Source organism: Myotis myotis, unplaced genomic scaffold (genome assembly GCF_014108235.1).
Source record: "Myotis myotis isolate mMyoMyo1 unplaced genomic scaffold, mMyoMyo1.p scaffold_m19_p_10, whole genome shotgun sequence".
In the NCBI taxonomy this organism is placed as follows: Eukaryota; Metazoa; Chordata; class Mammalia; order Chiroptera; family Vespertilionidae; genus Myotis; species Myotis myotis.
The window spans coordinates 39,119,057-39,138,130 of NW_023416314.1; the positions used below are offsets into that span (position 1 = coordinate 39,119,057).

Below are 19,074 nucleotides of genomic sequence, written 5' to 3' on the forward strand. Positions count from 1 at the left end.
ACCTGGTCCCCCCAGTCATTGGTTCAGTAAACATTGAGGGCTGGAGGCACTGAGGGTACCAGGGAAAACTCACAGTCCTTGTCCTCCAGGAGCTCACAGAGAAGGTAACAGGCAGTAACAAGGTATGGCAATAGAGCTATGAAGTCATGTGAGGCACAGAGGAGGGCCAAGTAGTAAGCGGTTTGTTTAATGAATGAATATTTCCCCCAAATTTTAGACCAGCCAATCAATCAGGGATGGCAGCCCTTATTAAATTCGGGAATGAAATTAGGACAAATAAATGAGATTGTGCCTATAAAGCACTTGCCACAGCGCCCTGCACATCACAAAGCATCCATTAAGTAAATGCAGGTATCTACGAATACTCAGGGGTTGGCGAAGGTTAAAGTAAGTCTATAGAAGTATAGAGGGGGGGGAGCTGGGTATGGAGGAAGAACATATGACTTGGAGTCCAAACACTGGACTTGGCGTCTTGACCTTGTTCCTTCTTAGTTGCATTGTTTAAAGCCCCTGGGCCTCAACTTCCTGCTGATAAATTGGGGAGTGTGAAAATGCTGGCTCCCCAGGGGTGTTATTAGTGAGAGCCTAAGGAGGGGTGTCTGGATTAAGTTCTTAGTTGTATGAGGAATGTTTTATTCCACTTTGTGGATTTTTGTTGTGTGCATCTCCTCAGTGATTCAGTGACATCCTATACCACTCATTTTTTTGGTTGATTTTTCTTTGTTAAATGGCATTTAAATATATAAAATAAATATCAAAAATATAAGTCTTTGTTTTACTATGGTTGCAGATATCAAAAAATTTCTATATGTGACACGGCACCAGAGTTAAGTTAGGGTTTTTCAAAATGCTGACACGCCGAGCTCAAAAGGTTCACCATCACTGTCCTATACTCACCTTTCTCCTAGCACTATCACACTATCTTGTCCTGGTCTGTTTTTAAATCTGTCTGTCCCAAAAGACTGTGAGCTCCTTAGAGCAGAATTGGACATGATTTGTCTCTGCATCTTCAGGGCCTGAAGCAGGGTAGGCCCTCAATAAAGGACAAATACATGCATGAATGAATAAATACATGGCAGCTTATGCCACTTTGTGCCATTTTATGCATGCCTCGCCCCCAACCTGCATGGAAAGCTTTCATGTAATGACATGCATGCATTTGTTCTCAGTCATGTGCTTCCCAAGGAATGACTGAGGTTGGGGTCATTTTGTTTCCAGAATGCTGCACTGTTTTGGTGGAACCTGCATAAGAGTGGTGAAGGGGATGGTGACACACTTCATGCTGGCTGTCCTGTCCTGGTGGGAGATAAGTGGGGTAAGGCTTGCCTTTCTGGGTATAAGAATGGGGTGAGGGGTTCATAGTGAAGTGAAATAGGGGTGGATGGAAAATAGCCATCCTATCACTCTAAAAGCTTCATTGCAGTGCCACGTTATAGCGAGATGATCAGACTCTGGGGTAGTTGCCCTCAACAAATCGGGAGCCCACAAAGGGCAGGGATCTGTCACAGAGCAGGTGTCAGTAAAGGCTACTGACCTGACAGACGGGCCTGGATTCCTGAGTACAGCTGAGGAGGCAGATGGTGCTGAGTCCTAGTCCTGTATCCCAGGGAGAGAACCATTCAGTGCCTCTCCATGAGGAGATGGTCAAACAAGGACGAGATAAATAGTAGGGGATGTGTTTATGTAATATGTGTATCCAATAGGACTTAGCTCTGAATACAGAAAAAGGAGAGGGACTCTCATGCTGAGATGGACACTGCCAGGAAGGGCCACCCTTTTCTCTCATTACTCTGGAGTGGCACCATGGGGGAGGTGGGCTCTTAGGAGCTACATGAATAAAAGATGACTGACCTCAGAACCCACAGGTTTGAAAATTCGTCTATAGTAGACAGGGCCTGTCAGGACTTTTCCTAGGGATCAGTGTCCTCTTTGCTATTTATCTCTGCTTGAAGCAACATCTAGTCTGTAGCAGGACTGGGAGTAGGGTTAGGCAAGTGAGTTGCCTGGGTGCAGAATTTAAGGGTGCAACCCTGTGGTGAGCACTGCCACTGTTCGCTCTGCTGAGCCTGCTTTCTTCCTCCTCCCCATTCTCCCCCAGTGGCCAACAAGTGGATACATGAGTATGGGCAGGAATTCCGCAGACCCTGCAGTTCAAGCCCCGAAGACTAACATGTTGGCAGAGAGAAGTTGATGACGTCCCATGGCTTTCCAGGCAAGCCAGAAGCCAAAGCGAGGGACTGGAGAGGAGAAAGGAGAGCATCCTTCTGGAAGAGGGCCTTGTCAGCACTGTGTTCCTTGAGAATGGGAGGCAGGGAAGTGGTCTTTATCAGGGCACACCTGAGAATTCACTGAGAAACCATTCACACTGTTTCTTCTCCAGGCATGGGCACAGTAGAAGGGACAATACAAAGGGTGGGGCAAAAGGCTGGAGAGAGGTTTCTGGAGATCAGAGATCTCTGTTGGGAACAGGATATATCAATGGTCTCTGGGGCTTGGTACATGGGGCTTTTGCCTTTTTGAAGCTTGACACCAGGGTCCCATAGGTGCAGTGAGGACACCTGCAGGAAGGGCTGGCCGGCTCCCACGGCTTTTTGCCCTTCAGCCCACTGACTTGTGCTGAAGCCTAAGCAAGCAGTATCTCCGTATCAGGAGTGCACTTCATATGATAATTTTTTAAAGCATAAAGCAACTTTTTGTATGACAATTTTTAAATACTGTTATTAAAAAGGTTTACAAATCATTTCCACACCGAAAATATTCTTACATTATAATATTGAGTGAAAGAAGCAGAATGCAAACTTTTTATTTATGCCATAATCTCAACTTGGCTCACCTCCCACCACTCCCCTCTCACTCCATTCCAGACACATAACATTATTTTTCTTTTTTTTTAAAGCTATTATTTATTTCAGAGAGGAAGGGAGGGTGAGAGGGAGAGATAGAAACATCAATGATGAGAGAGAATCATTGATTGGCTGCCTCCTGCACACCCCATACTGGGGTTCGAGCCCACAACCCAGGCAACATGTGCCCTGACTGGGAATCGAACCGGTGACCTCTTGGTTCATAGGTCAATGCTCAACCACTGTCCCATACCGGCCGGGCACATGACATTCTTTCTGTTCCTCAAAACCACCATGCTCAGCACCCTCAGCACCATTCCTGCTTTCTAGACCTTTGTATTTGCAGCTCCCTCAACTTCTCCCTGGCCAAGCTCTTCTCATCATTTCACTCTTGGCTTAATGTCACTTCAGAGAGGACTTCCCTGATCACCCAGCCTTCTAGCCAGTGTCCTTCAGATTAACTACTTTTATTTTCTTTATAACAAGTTTCTCAAATTGAAATTACTTGATTCATTTGTTTGATTGTGGCCAATTGCCTTCCCTGCAGGATGAGTGCTTTAAGACCCCACTATGTTTTGTAAATGCCTCTATTACAGCTCTGAGCTCACTGAATTTCAGTATTTATTTGCCTGGCTGTTCACATTACACTCTGGGCTCCTCATTCCTCTTGGTGTCCCCAGAGGAAGGTCTGGTTTGAAATAAGTAGGCATTTAGCAAACATTTTGGATAAATGAATAAGAAGGCATCCTTTGAGCTGTGCTTTGGGGGACGGGTAGAATTTTAACAGGCAGAGTTTTAATGAGAAGCATTTCCCAGTGGAAGGATGAGCATGGGCCATCGTTGCGTTGATGGGTGACTGTAGCATTCGAGCACCTGTGCACAGAGAACAGTCCATGCGCCTTGGCTCAAGCTCCTCAATAGGCGGGGGGGTGGGGGGGGTGGGGGGGGGTGAGAAGGGGTGTGTCTTGCTTGCTCACAAAGAAACCACACAGTGAAATGACTGGGTGGTGAGACACTGCCGCCTCCATCCCAACCTGCACCGTGCATGTCACGATTTCTGCTTCCCAGAGCTCTGCAGCCCCTAAGACCTAGGGTTCTGATGTGCTGATGCACCGCGTCCTGCAGAGCCTCAGCGAGCGTCTGCTCACATCCCAGTATTTCTGCTGAGTGAGCCTGGGTTCTGGAAATCATCTTACTAAGTTATTTTTATGTAGGAAAAGAAAAATAATTTTCCCTGTACCTTCTGTGTTCATAGCTGAGACCTCTGCAATTAACAGATTAACCAGAGGAAACACACATAAGTTGGAAATGAGTAACTCCCTGCGTTGTCGGGAATTCAGGCTTAACTACCATCCGAATAGAGAAAGGGGAGGGAGGATGTCGGCCTCCTTAGGAAAGATGAGTGGGCCCTTAGAAGAACAGATGGGAAGGAGGTATGATAGTTTGCGATCATTGGTCTGGGTGTGGTGTCCATTTCTGGTCTCCTCTCCGGTGAGGAGTCAATCTTTCCTGCTTGGTGAAACTCCCAGGGGGGATTCATGACCACTGCGCTCCTTTTGGAGGATGTGTCTTTAGGCAGATAAAGCCGTTCCGAGAAAGTCTCCCTCTGCATTTGCTGTTTTTCCAAATAATCAGTATGCCCGAGCAGCGGTGTGGCACGTTCCGCTACCCTGACCGCTGCCGCCTCCTGCTCCAGAGAAATGGCCGAGGCAGAAAGCTGTTTGTGGGCACCACGGCTCCGCTTTCTTCCTGCTGCGGGGATCAGACCCGGGCCTTCTCGGCACGGTGGGGTGGGTCTGAGCTAACAGCAGCGGTGGTGAAGTTGATGGGTTTCCCACGTGACAGGCACCTTTCCAAGGGCTCATGTGAGTTAATGAAACTTTAAAGGCTTGATGAATTCACACTCACCCCAAGCCTATGAGGTCGATCAGTTATTATCCTCGTTTTACAGAAAAGAAGACAGAGTTAGAGAGTTAGGTTACTTGCTATAATCCCACATTTTGGCTCTAAACCTTGTGCTTTGAACCACTACTCTCGCAATATCTAAGAGGTGACAATTTTCAAACACCCAAGTGACTGAAATTCAAGAACTGTCTGGCTGCAAATGAAGCAACAATGACTTACAGAGCATTCGCAGGCCAGGCCCAAGCCCAGGAGGTGTGCTGTGGGAGTGAGAAGTGCTGGATGCAGTCAGCTAGTAGGGAGATGAGACATTCATCCGGGGTTAAATGTTAGTGAAACACGATATGAAAATGTTGCATGCAGTAAGAGATGAATTATTGAATGCTTCAATTAAGAGCGGAAGGGGTCACTGTGGCTTGGGATAGTTGCGATAGCCTCATTTGTTTATTCAAATGACATTACCAAGGTGCGAGCTCAGTGCCAGGCCTTTAGGAACACCAGGAATGGAAAGGAGAATTCCATGCCGACCCTGCCCAGACCCTCAGATCATCACAAGACAACGTAGTTATAGGTGGAGACAGAAGCAGAGCACTGAGGCTTCAGGGTAAGGAGAGGCTGACCAAGTCTTAATGACATGGGGCGGTCCTGGGAAGGGTTTGTAGAGGCGCAGAAAGAGGAGCAGGGTGGGGAGGAATGACTCTCCCTAGAGCTACGAATAGTACCACCTTACTTTTGGCCAGTATGTTAGTTTTTTTTTTTTTAATATTTTATTGATTTTTCACAGAGAAGAAGGGAGAGGGATAGAGAGCCAGAAACATCGACGAGAGAGATCAAACAGCTGCCTCCTGCACGGCCCCCAGTGGGGACGTGCCTGCAACCAAGGTATATGCCCCTGACCGGAATCGAACCTGGGACCCCTGAGTCCGCAGGCCGACGCTCTATCCACTGAGCCAAACCGGTCCGGCTAGTATGTTAGTTTTAAAATCATTTCAGCGTCCCTTCTCTTGAGCCTCACCTACCAGGGAAGAAAGATGAGCAGGCATTGTAGAAAGCAAGTCCAGAATGGTTAGTGGCCTGCCTGGGGTGACACAGCAGAGCTTGGCCTGAGACCTGGTCTTCTGACTCCCTCACCAGTGCTCTTTCCACTGGTTGGCTCTCAAAGCTATGGCCCTTCATTGCACCACAGGTGGAGAGTGGAAAGGCCTTATTCTTTTATATTTGCACGAGTTTCTATGCCCTGGGCAACTGGCTAGTCCTTCAACAAAGTGATGAGGCTGAGGGGCCCCAACATCGCTTAGTGGTTAGGTAGCTAATTATAAGTAGGACTGACTGTGGCTAGGGGCATAGCTTATTTATAATTTTCTTTTTTTCTTTCTTGTACTGTTCTTCAACCATTTTTCTAACAGCTTCGTCCACCCTGGGCTCTTGACATTGCATTATGTATCCCTCACAAGCTTCACTCCAGGGCATGTTCTTTACATAATGACTGTTATCATTATCCTCGGTAACCACATATTGACTATTTACTGCAGCCCAAGCACTGTGCTAAGAACTTAGGTGGATTTGTTTCTTCAGTCCTCACAATGAGATGGGCACTGTTATTCCCATTTTACAGATAAGGGAAACAGAGACAGAGAAGGTGTAACTTGCCTGAGGGTCCATAGCTATAAAGTGGCAGAGGCAGGATTCAAATAAGGGTCTATCTCCAAATAGCTTAACTAGCCCTGTGTTGTCTGCATTACATGTTGTTTTGCTGTGGTTGCTTTGCTCCCACTGGAAGCATATCTTTTGGTGCCAACAACTTTTGAAAGGAGTCTCCAACGTTTCCCCAGGCTTTGGAAAGGTCTGTCTTTTGTGCCTCTAATGCCTAATGGCTAGGAACCCTGTCAGGATGTAGGTATTTGTTGAATACACAAATGAATCACCTCAATTCCACAGATGTACAATGAACACCTATTGTGCGACCAGCCCCAGGCTAGGTACTCCATGAGAATCCAAGAAAATGAAGAGGTCTGTCTGCTCACTGCTCTTAAAGCAAAATTAGCACATGCCCAAGGGGGAGAACAGAGAATTAGATATAATCAAGGGGAAAACGGTGGGGTGCTCACCCTAAGGAGCATGGGAGCTGGGAGAAAGGGAAGAACCCGATGGATAGAGTAGACTGAAGGCTTCCATGTTGGGGCTCCAGGAATACAATGGAAAGAGTGTGCTTGTGGAGGGAGCGGCTGTCACTTCACTTGTCCCCTTTCACACACAAGGGGGTAGGGAGAGCTTCCAGGAGGAGGGTGTGAGAGGGTGTTGATTCTGGGGGGCCCTTGTCCAGCAATGCCAACAGCAGCCAACACAGACTGCCCTTTCATGGAACCACTCAAAGAGTGCCCTGTTTGGGAGCATTGCTTCTCAAGCTGGGAGCATCCATGAGGGAGGGAGGGAGGGTGGCACGAAGGGGGCACTTGCCCGCAGAGTGCTGCACACTCTGGCAACACCGTGAAATCAGCCAAGGGCTAGGGGAGGAGACACACCTTTGTACCTATTCTGTGCCAGCTATTTATTCTCCCTTCTCTCTTTCACAACAAGTATGAGGTAAGGCAAGAGAGGGAAAGGAGGCTCGATGAAAAGACTTCCTTAAGTTCACACAGCTAGCAGCAGAGCCGGGTGCAGAGTGAGGCAGGCCTCCCCACAAGCTGCTTCTAACCTTTCTCTCACCTGAAGATCCTCACAACTTTCCCCCCTCGGGAAGTAGAGCTTGTCTCTTTCCCGTCTTCCTCTCGACCCCATCCCTCGTTTATTCCCTGTTGTGCTTGGGAGCAGTCCCACTTTGGTGAGGCTGGGGAGCGAACCCAGTGGACCTCAGATCTAAGGGGTTTTGCCTTGGTTTCCCCTCCTGTTGGAATTCCTTTGTCTTAGCAACATGGCACTTCCTGCTTTTCACCTGGACTACTGCAGGAAGCACATTTGAATTATACTTTAAATACTTAAGTCTCATTTAACCCTCCCGACACCTTGTAATTTAAGGATTATCAACCCATTTAAAAAATTTTTTTTTGATAAGGAACCTGAAATTCTGAAAGAAGTCAATGGTCACCCAGCTAGTGGGTGGCTGAGAGCCTGTCACCACTAGTGAGTACCTGTCAGCAAGCCCCAATCTTCTCACCTGCCTCATCCCCATCTCTTTTCTGGTATATGTAGGAGTAATAAGGTGTGCACTGGTCTGGGAGCTCTGTGGCTTGAATCCGAGCCCAGACTGTGCTAATTGTGTGACCTTGGGCAAATCACTTCCCTTATCAGAGCTTTCATTTTCTCACCTGTAGGATGGCACTGCTAATCTGCCACCCCACCCACTCCAGAGGAGCTGTGAGACCTCGAAGGATGAAAATGTGCTTTATAAATGGTATATGCTGTATTGTGTCGTTAGGCTAAGCTTGATTAGTCATCGCTTTGTGGCATCATCATTGATCATCAGGAAAAACACTTTCTCCCCCATCACACAGTTCCCTACTCAGTTAACTGTTCCTTCCGTCCACCAGATAGTTGCAGGCTCCAATGTTTAGCCTGGCTACAGGCTGGAGTTTTCTAGCAAACTGCTGGGAGAGAAAGCCAGCTCTAGGAATAAGGGAGTCTCTTGAGTTTACATAACTTTCTGAGCCTTGGAACCAGAGTGAGAATGTGTTGACTCTGGCTGCTGATGGGTAGCCAGCTGGGGCAGGAGAGTTGGCTGGAAGCTTACAAACAGCACGCTGTTCCTGCAGGGAAGAGTGTGGCTGCCTTTGCTTTCTCTACTCTTATAGGCTCTCTTCTTGCTTTTCCCTTATTAATGTCTTTACCCTTTAACTCCCTATTCCCTGTTCTGATGACAGGCTCTTGAATCCAACTTAAGGGTCCTTGCACCTCACTGTCCAAATCGGTTTGTCTTGTTCATTTCACATTCAAAATCTTGAGCCGGTCGCCTCCTCTCTTCCCTGCAGCCATTGTCCTAGTTAAGTGTACTGTTGCCATTTACAACTGCCCATTTACTGAGCTCCTGCCTCTCGTCTGGTGCAGACCAATCCAGCTACACAGGATACTAGAGTTCCTTCACTGCAAACAACTCCCCATTCTTGCCACTCAGGGTCTTTGGGTCTGCCTCCTACTCCAGCCACACTAATCAAGTGAATCTACCAGTTCTCAGAACGACTTTCAAGTCTCCTGGGCTTGTGTATCTGTCGCCTCTACCTGCAGTGAATTCCCCTTCCTTCTCTACCTCCACCGTCTGATGATGCTTCAAAGCTCAACTCAAATGCTACCTCTTTTGTGAAACCGTCTCTGACCTGTTTCCAAAGGTTTGGTTGTCCTCTTGTCCTTTGCATAATGTGGTCACTGTTTCTGTAACGGTCTCTCTACCATGAGCTAATTTAAAGGGCCTCATTATGTATTGATATCTGTCTCCAAAATCCACTAGAAGCTTTGCACAGAACAGGTTCTCAGGTTTGCTTAATCAGCAAACAAATGCTCACCAACAGCAGGTTTGAGGATAACACCAAGTCATGCCAGCTCCCCTCATGCCTTTGTCTGAGTCCTCTCAATTTTGAGATCCCCCCTTCTCTTAGATCTGCCTACCTTCTTTTTAAATCCAGATTCAAAAGAGGGAGGGAGGGAAGGGAGTGAGGGAGGGTTGTTTTTCCACTTATATATTTATGCATTCAATGGTTGATTCTTGTTATATGCCCTGACTGGGGATCAAACCCGCAACCTTGGCATATTGGGACGACACTCTAACTGAGCTATCCAGTCAGGGCCACCTACCTTCTATTTTTCAGGAAGTTCTCCTTGGGTATTTGTCAGCGTGTGTGTGACAGAATCGTCTTTGGTTTGACCCAAACATGCTCCTTCTGGCTGTGCAGCAATCCTTCACTTAAAAGGTCCAGGGGTTTCCCAGCCAGAGTGGGTCAGCTGGTTAAGTGTCGATTCCAGTCAGAGCACATATCTGGGTTGTGGGTTCCAATCCCAGGTTGGGACATGTATGAAAGACAACCAATTGATGTTTCTCTCTCTCCTCTCCCCGTTCCAAGCATGTCCTCATGTGAAGATTATTAAAAAAATAATTTTTTTAAAAGGCGGAGTGTGTGTGTGTGCGTGGGGGGGGGGGCTTCTTTATTCCCTGAGTTCATAGTGCTGATCTGTAGGCTCAAGGATGTTGTTATAGCCAGCACATAGTAAGTGCTCATTAAATATATGTTGTTTTGAATGTTTCCTTCTCTGTTGGGGTGTAGTGAAATGATCAGTAGACAAAGATGCTGCCACGTCCTAGCTGTGGCTGTGGGCAAGTCATTTCAGATCTCTGAGCTTCAATTTCTGTGCCTTTAAATTGGAGATAATGCCCATATGTCATAAGGATACAACATATAAAGGAGATGTGCTAGCACAGTACCTAACATTGGACAAACATTTCATTCATTCTCAGCCTCCATCCATCAAATCCGAAGAAGACTTATTTCCCTGGTCATCATCCTTTTTTTTCTTTTTAAGTCCAGTATCTGGACCAGAATGACCTCTGCCCAGTGTCCCATGTATTGTCCAGGAGGCAGCATGAAGAGGAAACCACCTAGGTTTGAATTCTGGCACTGGCACTTCGAAGCTATGTAAATCTGGACCTGCCTACCTGTAAAAGGAACATCACTTACTTACCGCGAAGGGTTGCTGCGAGAATTAAATGAGATGTGTGTAACGTAACTTAGATCACCAAAATTTGATGGCTAAATTTGACTAGCCTGGTGAACAAAAGTGGCTGTGTCCCTGAGAACCATGCATGTGATCATGCTGCCCCCCTGTGGGCAAAGGGCACATGCCCCACAAAGAGATCCCACCCACACCCACATCCACAAGGGATTGGTGGGAGAAATGAGATCACACACACACACTTCTCTGCTAGGGAGCTCATGCTTTACCCTGAAATATTTAGTGGACATCTAACCCTGAACTTCTCAGGTTTAATGTGCTTGTTAAAATACAGATCAATTCTTAATAGGTCTGGGGTAGGGACAAAATCTTTAACAAGCTTCCAGATGATACTGATACTACTAGCCCACAGACCACTTTGAGTGATAAAGGTTTTAAATTCAAAGTGTAATCTGGGAGTGACATGACAGGAACTATTCATTGAGTGCCTCCCCTGTGCCAGGTTAACCTATATTAACTTACATGGTCCTACCCTACTATTGATCTCCACTCTTCAGTTGAGGAAACTGCAGTATAGAATCAGTTATCTCATATAAACCATAATGGCTAGGCCATGGGTTCTAATTTAGGCAGCCTGGCCCCAAAGCTTTCTAGGACTCCAACATTGTGCAGAGGACGACCAAAGGAGGGGCTGTGGCAGGGAATCAGCAAAGGTACTGAAGTGATCTGAGAGATGAGGCCTCAGCTAGGGCAGGAGCCATGGGTCTAACAGGTTTGGTAGTAGACTGGATATGGGTGTAAGAGAGCTATCTAGGGAGCTCTAGCTGCCTGGTTTGGATAATTGGAGAGATGGTAGTACCTACCATGTACTGAGCTAGGAAACACAGGAGAAATAACAAGTTAGTTTTAGAGGGAAGGTGAATTCAGTTTCAGGAATGGTCAACATGAGTGGCCTTTGGTCTTTTGGGAGAGAGATGAGGAGGTACAAGGACCCAAGTGTTTGGAGCTCAGGAGATGATCTGGATTGTGGACAAAGTCTGGATGTTGGCAGATATGAAGCGATGAGTGGTGAGGTCATGTGAACAGGGCAGACTGTCCTGTTGCAGAACAACAAGTTAACACAGCACATAATTTGAAGAGATGGGACTGGAATCCAGGTTTCCCTGGCTGTTGTGGAGGCTGGCCCTGTCCATTCCACTGGGCATCCCAGACCTGAGGAACAGGCAGAGCATATCATGCTGATGGGCTACAAGAAAGGGATTTCTGGAGCTCTATGGTAACTAAATCCAATGAATTGTCCCCTGCCCCCCATATCAGCAGAAATAAGGACAACTTCACGGAGAGACTATATCAATAAAGGCTGGGAGATATTTATTTTAACAAGATCATAAATAACAAAGAAACAAAGTAGGTCCCAGACTCCAGACCGTGCAGCAGGATAAGGGAGAGGAAGTTGTTGGGTGAAAAGTGGAGGGGGCTAGGCATCACCTACGACAGTCACAGAAAAGGTGGGCTGCAGGAGACTGCCCCTCCCTGCCCTTGGAAAAGGTATGCTGGGGCAGCAGGGGGAGGCCGTAGTGCTGTGATGAGGCAACTGGAAGAGGCAAAGATTGAGGATGCTGAGCTAATTCTATGAAAAGTGACATGGGAACCACAATGCTGAAGATAAGCTGTGTGGGTCTAGAAGAAGCAAGCGGGCACTCTGCACACCTCCAGGAACCACTTAAGAAAATGGTTAAATTTGACCCTTAAAAACAACTGCACAGGCTTTAGCTCTGTGGCTTTGTGCATGGGCTGTACTTAACCTGGGTTGCTCTGTGACAGGTGAGGGCTCAAGAGGTCCCTGGAGCAGTCTGGCCTCAGCCCAGGACAGGTGTCCAGACATGTGGGAGTGGGACAGTGGGCTCTCCCCAGATAGGAGGCCATGTGCTTGGACTGGCTGGACCTGATTTTCAGGATGGTTTCTTGTGATGCTATCCACTACACCTCCTTATACTTAAGGATTGGATCCTGGACTCTATGAGTCTTCCAAGCCTGGAAGAGTAAGACTGGGATAAAAAGGTACCTGACTGGTGATTTATTTGGAAGGGAAAAATAAGGACCACCCTATGCATGGCCCAAACCGTGAAGTAGGGCAGAGCTATGCCAAGAACAACATCAAGGAGTAGAGGTCTCTGAGCCTGGGGAGACATTTGAACCAGGTGCATTGCCTAATGCCAGAAATAGGGGCCCACGTGGCAGTTCTGATAAAGGCTTTACCCTAGGTAAGGCAGAGAGAACAGGAAAACCCTGAACAGGGAAGGGGTATGATCTGGGAACCTTTGACTAGGGAGGTTCATGTTGGTCAAAGGCCCTGAAAAACAATGCTTTCGACAGAAATACACAAAAGGGTCTGTATATCTGGAGATGCCCATCTATAGGAAGCCGGTGTCACATGGTCGGGCAGGATGGTGAGGAGGAGACAGCGGCATCACAGTGGCCTCTGGTGCGATGTATTTACAACAGAGCTCAATGTTAAGGGAAGGACAGATAGCAGGTCACTAACAGCCAGGAAACACACTGTGAAGGGTAGAAAGAGAAGGGAAAACAAATGTCACCCTGCCTCCTTCAGTATGCCCTTCCTATTGACCAGCAAGTACCTTGCAGATCTGTCCCACCTCCCACAGCTTCATTCAGGGCTGTACACAGGATCTGCTCTCAGTGTACTGATGATTTGACAAAAGCTCCAAATGGTCTAGGGCCGTGGTCGGCAAACTGCGGCTCACGAGCCACATGCGGCTCTTTGGCCCCTTGTGTGTGGCTCTTCCTAAGCCTTAGGAGTACCCTAATTAAGTTAATAACAATGTACCTACCTATATAGTTTAAGTTTAAAAAATTTGGCTCTCAAAAGAAATTTCAATCGTTGTACTGTTGATATTTGGCTCTGTTGACTAATGAGCTTGCCGACCACTGGTAGGGCCCCAACATTGCTTATTAAGGGAAATCCAGTCTTTACTTTTGATTCCTGGTCAGTCACCTGTTTGGCATAAGGGAGTCACTTACATGTGGCTCACTGTGCCAGGCTCTTGTCATCATTTCTAATGCCTACCCTGCCCTGTCACCCTCACCTCCCAGGCCCTGGTATTCCAAGTTCTCTAACATAAAAGCCATTTCTTCTTCTTCAAACTTCCTGAGGGTGGGGAACGGGTTTCCCTGGACCTTCATCAGGCTGTGGGCTCTGTGAGGTATCAGGGGCCTTCTGTAGCACAGCGAGGAGCTCCATGAGGTGTGGCCAAGACCGTGTGGTATGGGTCACCATGCTTCTCTTCCTCCTCAACAAAGAGCCTAATTGTGTCTCCCTAATCAGATGAAGGACATCCTAGCAGAGAAGCATCCTTTTCCCTCTAGACCAATGGTTGGCAAACTGCGGCTCGCGAGCCACATGCAGCTCTTTGGCCCCTTGAGTGTGGCTCTTCCACAAAATACCACGTGCGGGCACGCATGTACAGTGCGACTGAAACTTCGTGGCTCATGTGCATAAGTCGGTATTTTGTGGAAGAGCCACACTCAAGGGGCCAAAGAGCTGCATGTGGCTCGCGAGCCGCAGTTTGCCGACCACTGCTCTAGACCAATGGTTCTTGCCTGGGAGTGATTTTGCCTTCCTTGGGACATTTGGTAAAATCTAGAGAGACATTTTTGCTTGTCACAATTATAAGTGTGTGGGGATGCTACCGGCTTCTAGTGCATAGAGGCCAGGGATGTTGTTAAACATCCTATAATGCACAGGGCAGTCCCCAACACAAAAGATTACCTGCCCCAAGTATCAATAGTGCTGAGGTTGAATACCCTATTCTGGGTCTCTATTTAGCCTCCACAGCCTGCCCGGCCTTCCTCAGCAGATCTCTCTAAGAGCCTGGGAAAGGACGGATGCCCATCCCAGCTTCCCTAGAGAAGGGCCACCTCAATAAGAAGTGCACATGGGGGTGGGGTGTAGGGTGGTGAGGGACAATTTAATCTCAGCTCAGCAACAACCCACAACCAGAGAGACAGACAAACAATAGCATTGTAGAAACACACATTCTGGGCTCTGTGTTGAGGAAGGCATGGTGACTGAACCAGACAGGGTTAAGGAAGAGATAGTTCCAACTTTGCAAATATCTTTTTGTTGGAGTTGGCCAACACTTTGGGCTCCTTAATCCTTTGTACACCAATAAGCATCTATAGACACAAGCAGCGGACCTTCCCCACACGCCATGTGTGTCTATAGCTGCAAACCTCACCTATCAACTATGGTCACCCAATTTTAAAATCAGACTTGTTAGTGACATCTCTGGGTTTGTAAAGAAAATTATGGTAACTTAAATTTGTAAATATTCCAGCACATATGGGAGAAATGGGGATGGTTTCCGTTTTGGATGCGTGGCAGTTAACTGGTTAAATCTTTTTACTGCTTACCACTGGAATCCACCGACGGACTCTGCAAACCTGTTCCGGATCAGGAAAGTGGCAACAGCTTCAGCTACCTAGAATACAGAGATTTTCCTAGCCATGTGAAGGTTAGCAATGGGCCTCAGCCTTAGAGGTCCTGGGGGCTTCTGCTGGAAGGTCAGACCCTATAGTGAACTCACGGGACCTATAGGTCTTGGAGCTTGAGATCACAATGACCTGGGTACTGCTAGGGTAGAAGACTCATTCCTAACTATTAGTATAATTTAGGGAGCAGTTTCTACCCCAATTATCCCTTTTTCCATCTGGCTTTTGGAGGTAATGGAGAAGTGAAGCTTAAGATCTTCACTATAGGATCCCAGGATAAAATAGCAGGGTGCCAGTAACTTCTCAGCCCACACACAGAAAGCCAAGACCATTGGCAGCTGCCAGGGAGAGGTATGGGAGCTGGTGGAGTTGCATCTGTGTAGGCCCCACAGAAACAGTTGCAGGAACACAGACTGATTTAGAACTATGTTCTATCTTCTGTGAGACCCAAGGTTACTCTCACAGAGGTCCTCACAACTCTCAGTCATCAGCACTGGGCTCACCTTGTCTGGGGCATCCTCATGGACTGCATGGCCACACTGAGGTAGGACCTGCATCTGGAACTTCCCTGGAGAAGAAACAAATCCAGGCAACTTCAGGGACAAAAATGGCTCTCTCCTTACCACCTCTGCAGCCTCACAGGACATTTCAGAAGCCCAGGACCTCTCCCTCCCTCTCTCCCCAAAACTCTAGACTCAGTTGCCAAGCCTTTGAGGAGGATTGTAATATCTATAATTGTAATCTTGGACAAATCATTTTCCTTTCACTTTTTCCTTCTGCAACTATTTAATGTACATATATCTACTTCAGGCCAGACATATAGGAAGAAACGGTTTCCTTTTTTCAGATTTATTATAGTCTAGTCGGGGAGCAAAACACAAGAACCAACATTTTAATGCAACAGGTAGTTCCTATGATTAAACTGCACACATAGTACTGGAATAATGTAAGAAAGGGGGCTTTGTAATCAAATAGGGATTCAGGGAGGCTTCCCACGGAGAAAAAGCCTACACAAAGGAAAGGAGGATGAAACAGTAGTTATTCCTAGAAATAAAAATTTGGCATGGTGCTTGTGAGAGTTAATAATGAGGGTGGAAAAGTAAGCAAGGACCATAACATTAAGGGTTTTGCAAGCTATGCTAGGATTTTGAAATTTATTATTAAAGTTACCATTTGAGTGCTTAACTATATGCCAAACACTGTACAAATAAGGACACTGTTTTGTAGAACACTGTAAGCTCACAACTAATATGATCGTTATAAGGAGTTAACAGAGATGACTGATAAAGCAAGATCTCTGAGCAGACTAAAAGATATGGGACCAGGGCTCCCCGAAGCAGAGAGAGCTTCAGTGTCTCCATTTACAAACAAAGCGAGTGCACTCTGACAGCTCCTTTCTCTCTTTTTTAATAATTCTTTATTGTTGAAAGTATTGTCAATTCTTTATTAACCCCCTCCAGTCCGCCCCTTCCCCCTCCCCTGCCCCAGGCCTTCAGCACCCTATTGTCTGTGTCCATGGGGTATGGATATATGCATACAAGGTCTCTGATTACCTCCAACCCACCCACCTTCCCCCACCTCCCCTCTGAGATTCCGCACTCTGTTCCATGCTTTGAGTCTCTGGATCCACTTCGTTCATCAGTTTATTACTTAGATTCCACATATGAGTGAGATCATGTGATACTTGTGTCTTTCTCTGACTGACTTATTTCACTTAGCATGATACTCTCCAGGTCCCTCCAGAGGAGATAAATACTCGGTTCTGAATTATTCATAGATTGCTGACTTTCTGGATTGATTGTGCAAGCCCCTCCTTTTATTGATGTCCACCTTCTATTGACAGACATCTACCCTGGGAGAGAAATGAGATGAAACTCTCTTTCTTTTCATTGTAAAAAGCATTTGAATTCCTAAGGTGTGATAATGCCACCCAGCCATCCACAGTCAAGGTACACATTTTCATGGAGGATGTTCCCACTCTTGAATAAATTAAAACAATTTTTTTCTTTTAATTAAACTTTCTTCTATAACTGTTTTCTTGTTACTTAAAAGCTAGTGTTTTTTAAACTACTTCCAAAGCTTTTCAAGCTGTATATGTCCTTGGAATGAATTTATAAATAAGAATTGAGCCCGGCGGGTGTGACTAAGTGGTTTAGCATCGACCTATGAACCAGGAAGTCACAGTTTGATTCCAGGTCAGGCCACATGCCCGGGTTGTGGGCTTGATCCCCAGTACAGGGCGTGTAGGAGGCAGCTGATCAATGATTCTCTCTCATCATTGATGTTTCTATCTCTCTCCCTCTCCCTTCCTCTCTGAATCAGTAAGAATATATTTTAAAAAGACAGAGAGAGAGAGAGAAAGAAGAGTATATATGTTTGTAAATAAGAAAACATGTATTTGATGCTCTAAGAAAGTCTTATTTTCTTTCATTAAAACTTGTGCAGTATAGGGACCTCAACAGATTTTCTTAATTTGAATAAAGTTAGAGGGAAAGGTGCTAATTCAGAGTTCCTTGGGAAAATGTGTCACATATATTTTTTTATGTTTATTTTTTTTAAATCAAAAACTGAAATATTTTCTATTCAGAAAATATATTTGGATCTAAATATCGTCTGTAATTTTAACCCTAAAATATCAATTTAAATATTTTAAAAATGGTTGGGATGTTTGTTTTTTTAAATAAGTTAGGTTACTGGAGTTCTACATGTTACTGGATCACCTGGGGTAATTTTCTGATTGGAAAATTAAGAATTATGGTCAGAGGGGAGGACATGAGAATTTTTAAAGAACATATTCAATTTACTTTAGAAGCCGAACCTCTCTTATCATGTGACTTGTTTTGTATGTTTGTTAAACTATATTATCACATAAGCATTGCTGCTATTGGGACAAACAGTGACAGTGATAGTTGATTCAGGTCATTTGAATGTCCACTGTGTTTTAATTTGTATGTTCATTTTGACTCTGTCATATGCTCAAACTTTAGTGGAAGTCATGAGAAACTATTATTTTTGCCTGCTCCCTCCTTTACGTTGGAAATATTCTTTTTTACTCAGAGGGACCTTAACTTTGATGTAAGGGATTGTTTCCGTTGCCAACTTTTGTTTTCCTTGCCAAGTAAGACAGTTGCTGTGAACTCTTCAGTGATGCCTTCCCCAGGATATTTGCAGATGTGGTTGGGAAAAGTCACCTTTGCATGTCAGGTGCTGGGGTGCTGGGGTGCAGCTTCGCCTGCACCCTGGCTCTCCGATCGCAATGCAGCTCTCTCTCCCTCCGATCACCATTGTGACCACGGGGCCGCAGACCAGGCGGCACCCCTGGGCCTCAGGGGTGCCACCTCGCCTGTGCCCCGGTTCCCTCTCCCTCCGATTGCCATGTGATCACGGGGCCGCAGGCGATCACTGGCTGGGGGGTGGGCAAAGGCGGCCCCGGTTCTCCGATCCAGGGCCGGGGGGCAGGGCAAAGGCAGCCCCCGGGCCGCCTTTGCCCTGCCCCCTGGCTCTTGCCTGCTGCCTGGGTTTCCGATCACTGTTCTTCCATCCTTCCCCTCTCGCCTCCCATCATTGCGCCTCTGTATGCAAATTAACCGCCATCTTTGTTGGTGGTTAACCGCCATCTTTCTTGGCAGTTAATTTGCATATCACCCTGATTAGCCAATGGAAAGCGTAGTGAAGGTACAGTCAATTACCCTTTTTGTCTTTTATTAGATAGGATGCCATTGGTGCTTGCCTCCCCAGGAGTGTGTCATTTCTGTAAGGACTCCGGTTACTATCATTACTTGCTATATATCCCTAATAGGGTTCAACACAGGGCGAGACAATGAGCAAGTTAATAATTTAAGCAAATGATTTGATAAAACATATAACTCCCAGGATTAATGACTAGGGATGCATTTTCATTCCTATTTGAAAGAATGGGCATAAGGAACCAAGGAGAACTCACACATACTAACACTATAGCCAATACACATAAAAATAATGTTATATGGGCAATCCTCACAATAATTCTATGAGGTGGGCATATTCCAAACCCTCCCCTGTCATCTTACAGATGAGGAACCTTAATTTTAGAGAATCTAAATTATTTACCCAAATTGCACTGTGAGTGAGCACTGGGTTTCCAGGATTTGATAACTAATTCAGTTGGTTTAAACACAACGCT

At 46.2% G+C, this 19,074-nt stretch overlaps 2 protein-coding genes across 8 annotated transcripts in view; one reads left to right on the top strand and one right to left on the bottom strand.

Moving 5' to 3' along the window:
* P4HA3 (prolyl 4-hydroxylase subunit alpha 3) overlaps positions 1-2,976 on the top strand; it is a 34,826-nt gene extending 31,850 nt beyond the window's left edge. The window contains exons 12-13 of the mRNA XM_036325002.1: positions 1,219-1,315; positions 2,099-2,976. Of these exons, the coding sequence (XP_036180895.1) occupies positions 1,219-1,315; positions 2,099-2,169 (168 nt within the window). The 3' untranslated portion in view covers positions 2,170-2,976. The remainder of the gene's footprint in view (positions 1-1,218; positions 1,316-2,098) is intronic.
* PPME1 (protein phosphatase methylesterase 1) overlaps positions 1-19,074 on the bottom strand; it is a 91,862-nt gene that overhangs the window by 21,370 nt on the left and 51,418 nt on the right. For 3 of the 7 annotated variants that reach the window (XM_036325007.1, XM_036325006.1, XM_036325011.1), the window contains 3 exons: positions 15,416-15,480; positions 14,835-14,902; positions 11,744-12,959 (listed from right to left, as the gene is read on the bottom strand). The exons of 1 other annotated variant lie outside the window; for it this stretch is intronic. In XM_036325007.1, the coding sequence (XP_036180900.1) occupies positions 12,941-12,959; positions 14,835-14,902; positions 15,416-15,480 (152 nt within the window). In that variant the 3' untranslated portion in view covers positions 11,744-12,940. Of the gene's footprint in view, positions 1-11,743; positions 12,960-14,834; positions 14,903-15,415; positions 15,481-18,597; positions 18,705-19,074 lie in introns of those variants that run through there. 3 more of the 7 variants (XR_004970381.1, XM_036325008.1, XM_036325009.1) reach the window with 3 other exon arrangements.